The sequence below is a fragment of the Cinclus cinclus genome, chromosome 7 (assembly GCF_963662255.1).
Source record: "Cinclus cinclus chromosome 7, bCinCin1.1, whole genome shotgun sequence".
NCBI classification, from domain to species: domain Eukaryota; kingdom Metazoa; phylum Chordata; class Aves; order Passeriformes; family Cinclidae; genus Cinclus; species Cinclus cinclus.
In genome coordinates, this window is record NC_085052.1 from 32,553,799 (window position 1) to 32,562,176 (window position 8,378).

At 50.3% G+C, this 8,378-nt stretch overlaps 1 protein-coding gene across 1 annotated transcript; it reads left to right on the forward strand.

Annotated features, from left to right (window-relative positions):
• Positions 1-273: 273 nt before the first annotated feature.
• On the forward strand, positions 274-7,162 carry LOC134045967 (putative lysosomal acid lipase/cholesteryl ester hydrolase). The gene is made up of 10 exons (XM_062496142.1): positions 274-341; positions 2,381-2,474; positions 2,959-3,124; positions 3,824-4,022; positions 4,232-4,341; positions 4,650-4,786; positions 5,170-5,313; positions 5,785-5,856; positions 6,430-6,495; positions 6,929-7,162. Exons 2-10 carry the CDS (start codon positions 2,391-2,393, stop codon positions 7,160-7,162), a joined length of 1,212 nt encoding a protein of 403 aa, XP_062352126.1. The 5' UTR covers positions 274-341; positions 2,381-2,390.
• Positions 7,163-8,378: the final 1,216 nt, after the last annotated feature.

Below are 8,378 nucleotides of genomic sequence, written 5' to 3' on the forward strand. Positions count from 1 at the left end.
GATTTATTTTTCTTTCCTTTTTACAGAGCACCCCCTGAAGTCACTATTGGGACTGGGAGGTTCTGCATTTTCAGGCTCATTCCATGCCAGGAGGCAGCGGGAAGGGCCAAAAGGAGCTTGGGTGGCTTTCCCACTGGAGTTTGTTGGGATGAGCTAGGCTGGTCCCAGCCACCCCTCAGCACCCAGGGCACCGGCACAAAAGCCAGTCCCAGTGCAGGTGGAGAGTCCAGAGGGTTCACAGAGGACATGGTCCATGCCAAATGACTCCATCAGGTGGAAAGAACCAATTGGTTACAGCTCTCAGCTCTTCTGCAGCGCCACGAAAACATTCCCAAGCCAGCCCCAGGCAGGGAGGGTGTCTCCTGCCCGAGCAGACTCCAGCCCTGCGGTAAATTACACGTTCAGAGGAGGAGGGATCAGAGGGAGTGGCGGCTCCTGGCGCTCCCCAGGCTGCGGAGCAGAGGGAATAACAGCCCGATGAGAAAGAGCGTGTGCAGGCAGCAGGGACCTTCTGCTCAGGGGACATCAGGGACAAAGGCTCCCACACCTCTTCTGCCGCAGCCCCTGGACGGGTAATCCCTCTTCCTTGGGTGCCATCGCTGGGGACAGCGGGACAGAGCTGGAGGCACTTGGAGAGCCCCAGGGCTGGGACAGCAGGGTTTTCCCTGGGTTCCCAGGATGTCCTGCCTCCAAAGGAATGTCTCTGCTCAGGGAGGGGAGCGGGAGCGTTTGGAGAGGGGTCGGGACCGTGCTGCTGGTGGAAGAGGTGTCACCCTGCTGCACTTCTCGGAGGTCTCCAGGGATTCTCCAGGTCTGCTGAGATGAGGGACATTTCACAAAGGGAATACTTTTCCAAGCTGACTGTTGAGAGGAAAGGGCCATCCCAGGCAAGGCTATTCCCTGGAATTTGCATGCCCTTCTCCTGACGCTACGCCACAAAAATGTGCTCAGTCTCTCCTCGTTTCTTCTAAAGGCTCGCCCTTAAAAGAACGAGTCCAGAGCCTCGTGGAGGCGAGCGACAGGCGACGCAACGAGGGCTCTTGTCCCCAGATCGCCCCCCAGGGTGATGCTGGGGAGCCCTTGGTGGGAGATGGGGTCCCCAAAACCCGGACAGGTGAGCGGGAGGGTGCCCGAGGGCCCCGGGGCGTGCCCGGCTGCAGCGGGGCAGGTGCGCTGATCCTCCTCTCTCATCCGCTCCGGGGACACCAGAGAGAGCAGGCGACTTTTCTCCACCGCTGCCAAACCACCTCCTGCAGCACTGGGAGCGGGTTCCTCCCGCAGAAGGGAAAGGGGAGGATGATGGGCAGCCGGGAAGCCACAGAAAGCTGCTCCCAGATCGCCTCTATTTCACCAGGGAAGCAATGGGGTGCGTGCAAGATACCTGGCACTGGCATTCAGTGGGAGTTTGGCAGGTCCCTGCTAAATTGCTCCACACAATAGAGGAGCTACTTAGCTCCTCTAAGTAGCTGAGGCAGTATTTCTGCTGCGAATTTGTTGCCTCCAACAAATTTACCCCTTCCTCTATGGCTGGGGTCTGCCCGTGGCAGAAGGGTTGGAATGAGATGATCTTTAAGGTCCCTTCCCACCCAAAGCATTCTGTGATTCTGTTTCCGTGAAGTGAAATAGCAGTGAGATGTTTTGTGGTAGGAACAAGCTGCAGCAGACACCAAAATCCTTCCCAGTAAGAGCAGGGATGTCCTGAGATGGCATTTCACTCAGGTCTGCAAAAACAAGCCAGGAGTATCCCGACGTCTCTCAGCCGTAAGGAGAACCCAAACAAACCACACTCTTTGATTTCTTCTCAAGAACATGGCCCTGCAACTTAAAATTGGATGGTTTACTTCTCATTAGTTCAGCTATCAGTGGAACAAAACAACCTGTTCTTCCAACTATCCAAGACATTATTTTAAATGAATGATCTATAATCACCCCCTCGAAAACCAGGTTTCCCTGGGCAGGCACAGCTGTACCTGGACCTGTGAATGTTTCTGAATATGAGGGCCTGATGGAGAACGTGGGATTAAAATGTGATGGAATTTGGACTCTGGCTTTGTTGAAGATGAGCAAAATGAGCCATTTTAAGAACCAGTTAGAGTTTTCAGTTTTAAAATTATTTCATATATTTCAGTGGTTTTTTTTAATAATCATAATAAATCTATTATATAAAAAATGTATTTTATTTATGTATTATATATAAATAAAAATAGTAAATAATAGTATTAAATATATTAAATCAAATTATTTAATATAATTCCGTTTTCAAATTCTTTCACCTGCTGAGGGGTCAGGTGGATGGAAGTGGAGTGCACATCAAGATAACTGCCCCCAGCTTCCATGCCAGTGCCAGCAAAGTCTCTCACCCTCCTCACGACAATGTTTTGCAGAGCACCATGATGTGGCTGTTCCTCTTCATTTCTTGTTTAATGTTCATCGCTGCAAAGTCAGAAGAAAACCCCGAGGTGTCCATGGATGTTGTAAGTACCTCTTCTTCCTGCTTCGTTGTGCAAGTTACCTGTGCTGTCATGGTCTGTGCAAGACCCACAGGCTCTGTGTGTCTTCACCGAGGATTGATACCCAGATTTTATTGGATGTTTGTCTCCCTTTTCTTATGTATACAGAGATTTATGGCAGGCATTTATGGGGGGCTTCGTTCCAAGTCAGCAGGTTTGGTCAGGATTCAGGCTCAGAGTTTGGCTCTCTGCGCTGCCTTGCTCTTGATTGCAATACAAAAACTGACAGTTCTTCACTAGATCTGCTCAGAGCCCTACCAGAAATTCTGGCTGAAGTCATGACATCGCCACAGCATTGGTGGAAGGGACACTGGGAGGTCCCGAGTCCAACCTCCCCCTGGAGTCACCACCAGCACTGATGGCTTTGCCCAGCCAAGCCCTCCCACACCTCAGGACAGAGATCCTCCCTGCCTGGGGACTGTCCCATGCTGTCCTTCCCTTCCCACAGGGCGAAATTGTCCGGTACCACGGGTACCCCTATGAGGAGCACGAGGTGGTGACAGACGATGGCTATTACCTCACCCTGCAGAGGATTCCCCATGGCAGAGACAACACGGAGAGCTTCAGCATCTCCCACGGGGCAGGGGCGCAGGCACCCAACATGTTCTGTCCCCGTAAGTGCCACAGGAAGCTCTGCCTGGTCCTGGCACCCTGAGAGTTCTGCTGGATTAGGCCACGCTCAAGGCTACCTCACCATGGGCTGGGTCCTCCAGAAGGCAGCTTTCCCTGTAGGAAAAATCAGGCAAATAGCCTTGGGAGCAGAAGAAATGCAGGTGCTTACCTTGTTCTGAGAGGATTTGCTCCGAAGAGGAAGGAGAATGAATGGGACAGAGAAATCTTTCCCCAGCTTTTACCTCAGCTCAAAACCAGACAGTAGAGCAGCAAAAAGCTATTAGTCAGGAAAGGAAACCAAACCAGGCAGCCAATCCAATAATCCAATGCCATCTCACTATTTTGCATCCTTTCTGTGTCCTGTTCGATGCCATCTCACCATTTTGCACTGAAACCCCTGTTTCAAAGTAATGGTAATTACTGGGGTAATGCCCAGTTCTTGGCAGTGTGTCCCTCCCCTGGACAAGCTTCCCCCGGGAAGCATGTACACATACAGCAAATAAGTGTCAAAAACACCACAGATTTCCAGCCTCTGCCCTGGCCCTCTTTGAAAACATCTCCCCAGAGAGACTGAGGACAGAGGTGACCATGTCCCTGCACTGGTGTCACTTCCCAGGGGGATGCTGCCAAAGCAATACTGGGATGTGAATGATCAATTTTGCCGTGGTCAGAAAAAATGCTTCCTCCTTTTCTTCCTCCAGCTCCAAAGGCTGTGGTCCTCCTGCAGCATGGCCTGGTGTTGGAGGGAAGCAACTGGGTCACCAACTTGCCCAACACCAGCCTGGGCTTTATCCTTGCCGACGCTGGCTACGACATCTGGATCGGGAACAGCCGGGGGAACAGCTGGTCACGGAAACACAGAGAGTTTGAATTCTACCAGCAGGAATACTCAGCTTACAGGTGTGTTTTCCATGAAACTGGAGGGTGGGCAGGTCCCTGGTACCCTCAGCAGTGTCTGCAGGCTAGAGGAGGGGTGGTCCTGACAGTCACACCCTCTGCCAGTGGGCAGAAACTGGGTTGCCCATTCCTGCCAAAGCTCTTGCCCGCATCCAAGTAGCCATGGCAAGGTCATCAAGGGTGATTTTCTCATGTGCCTGTCTCCCCTGCAGCTTCCATGAGATGGCCATGTATGACCTTCCAGCGACCATCAACTACATCCTGCAGAGAACGGGGCAGGAGCAGTTATACTACGTGGCTTATTCCCAAGGCACCACCATAGGTACTGAGGAGGAGAGCAGACCTGGTAGAGTCACATCAGCTGTGCACCCCCAGTCTGGGGGTGTTCCTAAAATCTTGGTCAGAGAGGGTAATGTCCAGGCATTTCCAAACAACAAAAGGGAAAAGAGCAGGTAATTAACAGAAGAGCTGTGAGCACTGGCAGCCCCAAACTGGGTGCATCTCATGGCTGCCAGAGCCTGACCTGCTAGAGCCACCTCTGAGGGGCCTTCTGATGGGCACACACACCTGGAAGTCAACAGCTCCCTCAGAAACAACAGGGCAGGGTCTGATTCCTTCTCCCTCATGCAGGTTTCATTGCCTTCTCATCCATTCCCGAGCTGGATCGCAAAATCAAGATGTTTTTCGCCTTGGCTCCCATCACTGTGAACTCAAACATGAAGTCACCCTTGGTGAGGGTGTTTGACCTTCCTGAGGTGCTGGTTAAGGTATGTCCTCACCACACATGAGGTGTGAGGGGGAGGAGGGACTGGCAAGGTCACCTGGGACACGCAGTGCTTGTACATCACCTCCATCTCCCTGCTCTGTGTGTTTGTGCGTGTGCTGTGAGCCTGGAGGGTGGGTAAATCATCCTCCTGTCCTGCCTTGATCAGAGAACTATTAATAGGAATTGGTTTGGGGTCCCTTCTCCCAGGAGAAACCTCTCCTTTAAGGTCAGGGCTCTTCCAGGGCCGTGGCCATTTCTGAAAAGCCAAAACGACAAAGCACAGCAAAGTTGTCAGCAGCTTTCAGGAGTGAGCAAAGAGATGGGGAGCACCTGGAGGCAAAAAAGAAGATGAGCCCCACTGATACACCCCTCTGATTTCCACAGCTCATTTTAGGACACACAGTGGTCTTTGATAAGGATGAGGTCTTGAAGCAAGTGATTTCCAAAATGTGCATCTACCCCATGCTGAAAACTTTGTGCTCTTTGGTCTTTTACCTGCCTGGTGGGTTTACCAACAGCTTGAACGTGGTACGTACAGTCCAGCTTCCCTCTCAAGAGATCCACATTCTCACTGTGTGAGCCCAAGCTGTCAGCCTGCTGCCTCCACATGGCCTTTCACATCTTCGAGTGGTAGAAAAATTCAGGCTGGAGGCACCAGGGTGGGGGGTTCTCAAGTAAAGCGTTGGCGTAATTCCTTAATATTCCAAGAAGGAAACATATTTGGAACGAAACATATAGCCACTGCCATGAGTTGAGCTCTGTCTTTGCAAAAGGATGCCGAGCACGAGCTATGGAGCCTTACTTTGCCTTGGAAACCAGGCAGACTCCTAACATGGCCCAGCCCTCCATGGGAATTGCTCAGCTTGCTGCAGGGAGCTCTACAGCTCTGTGTGAGCATGTGAGTGAAGCTCATGTGGCTACTGAACATGTGCAGTTTTATTTCTGACGTGGATTTTTTGGGGGGGGCAGAGAATAAACTTCTCCAATGGTTTCTTGCAGAGCCGCATGGATGTCTACCTGGCCCACTACCCTGATTCCACATCCCTAAAAAACATGTTGCACTGGCGCCAGGTAACACTTGGTCTTCGCCTCTCTCTGTTCAGGGGCTGGGAAAAATCCCCCACTGCTCCCCCTGCAGAGTTGTGTAAGGGAGAGAGAGGAAAGCTGCCCTGAAACACTGGTGCAGATGAAGTTATTTATTCCAACAAAAGAGAGAGGTCCGAGAGTCCTTGGAGCTTGTAGAAGGTGGAGGTGGAACAAAGGCTGGAGATAAACCAGGACAGGAGACGCCAGAGTAAAGGCTGAGGGTCAGTAAGACCACTAGTGATACAACTGATTATTAAAAGCATTCTACTCACATCCTTCTGCTGATGGCATTGACCACAACACACAAAAAACTTGCCCAAAGGTCTGATTCATGTCTCCTTCGAGGCTCTTGGTTGTACACCAAGTTCTTCCCTGTGGGTTTCCATGCCAAGGTCTTCCTGGGGCTGAGCTCTTCTCCCTGCATCCAGTTCCAGATGTAAAAATCACTTCCCTAAGCCTTGGCGGCAGGAGAGAGCAGTGCAGTCCCTTGTCACCTCTTTTATCTTTCTTAGAGACCCCTCCAAAGCATGGATAATAAACATAACTCCCCTTTTGCAGCTCTATCAGACAGGAGAATTCAAATATTACGATTATGGCAGTGACAACATGCTTCATTACAACCAGGTAAGAGAGAGCCGTGCTCAGAGAAAAAATAAATAAATATATATTGCAATGAAAACACTGCAGTGGTTGAGACTGAATTTGGAGAACTGAGCAGCCTGGGCTAGTGGAAGGTGCCCCTGCCCATGGCAGGAGAGCTGGGACAAAATGATGTTTGAGGTCCACTCCAACCCAAACCATTCTGTGATTCTATGAATTCCATGGTATTTATGGAATTTACTTTATATGGGGAAGCAGGTTCATAACTTTCTAATAAAAAAGTCGCTCAGTGACAACTTTTTGACCCTCTGGTGAAAAGAACAGGAGCCCAAGGCATAGTGAGGCTCTGTGGTGATAGTTCCTCTTCTGTCCCTCAGGATAAGGGAGAAATTCCAATCAGTCATCAGGATAGACTTTGAATTTCTGGCTTGCCTTTTACCTCCCTCCTGTCTTCCAGACCACTCCTCCCTTCTATGAGCTGGAGAACATGAAAACCCCGCTGGCTGCCTGGTATGGAGGCCAGGACTGGATTTCAGCCCCTGAAGATGTGAACATCACCCTGCCCCGTATCTCCAACGTGGCCTACAAAAAGTACATCCCCCAATTTGTCCACTTTGATTTCCTCTGGGGTGAGCAGGTCTATGAGCAGGTGTACAAAGAAATGCTTGACCTGATGGAGAAGGGCACCTAGAGCTGGGGCAGTGGTAGTTGCTGTTGGCTTCTCAATGACTTTTGGGGCTTCTTTCATTGGGGGAAAAAAAGAAAAAAGAAAAAGTGAAGAAAAATTGGGGGAAAAAGCTCAATAAACTGCAATACTTGGTCTGGATTGATATTACTCTGGCCAGCAAGGAAAGCCAGCCAACCCAATGATTGGGAAAGCACTCTGGATTGAGGCTCAATAGGCTGAGCTCCCTGCAGAAGTTGAGTGTGGCCCTCACACCCTGAGCTTCCCAAGTGCCTCACTCACACAGGTTTCCAGCAACAACCAATTTCAGTGGAATTTGGCTCCTGGTGGCCATTGTGGACTCTGGGCTCCTTGAGCTTGGGTTCCCAGCTGCAAACAGCTGGACAGGAGTTCCATGCCTCCCTGGATGCTGGTGCCCCACAGGAACAGGTCTGCTGGGATTAAACCATGTGGTGGATGGATCCTGTGTACCTATATTCACCTTCTGGCAATGCTTCCACATCAAGAATCCCAGCATCCTGACACTCACTGCCTTCATTCACACTTGGAAGGAGCTATAAGCTTCCTGCCTGGCGATAGTGGAGAGTGGCCATAGGTTTTCCTCCATGAGAACTGCCCATTTTACTAACAAAGGGGACATCTTTCTCAGATTCATGCTGATTTGGATAATCTTACTTATACACAAAGGGGTTTCAGCAAGTTCTACCACTTTAAGCTATTCTGAGGCACAAACCCAGCCACCTTTTGCTGCCTCTCAGGGAATGCTTTTGTGGGACAGAAGAAGAGTGTGCTGGAAAGCAGTAACAAGTCTAAATCTGTTTTCAGCTTCTGGATTAAATTGTTAATAATACCTTGATCAGAGGAGGTATTGTGAATTTGCTGGTTTGTGTAACTATCTTCTTAAAATATGCCTGGGAGCAAACAGGGCAAAGGATAAGGTTCTCTTTCCACAAATATGTAGTAATAATAATAATAATAATAATAATAATAATAATAATTTGGATAGGGTCTACTGGGCTCTGTGTGGCTGTACTGTTAACTAGAGGCCAAAACTCTGGAGAAACTGTCCCCTGTGAGGGTGGGGAGGCCCTGGCACAGAGTTCCCAGAGAAGCTGTGGCTGCCCCTGGATGCCTGGAAATGCCCAAGGCCAGGCTGGATGGGGCTTGGAGCAACCAGGGATAGTGGAAGGGGTGGAATGAGACAGGCTATGGGGTCCCTTCC

Bases quoted from the DNA above. Each gene is read 5' to 3' on its own strand.
- LOC134045967 (XM_062496142.1), top strand. From the start codon at position 2,391: ATGATGTGGCTGTTCCTCTTCATTTCTTGTTTAATGTTCATCGCTGCA. The intron at 2,475-2,958 runs GTAAGTACCTCT...CCCTTCCCACAG, and splicing joins CCGAGGTGTCCATGGATGTT to GGCGAAATTGTCCGGTACCA. The intron at 4,787-5,169 runs GTATGTCCTCAC...TGATTTCCACAG, and splicing joins TTCCTGAGGTGCTGGTTAAG to CTCATTTTAGGACACACAGT.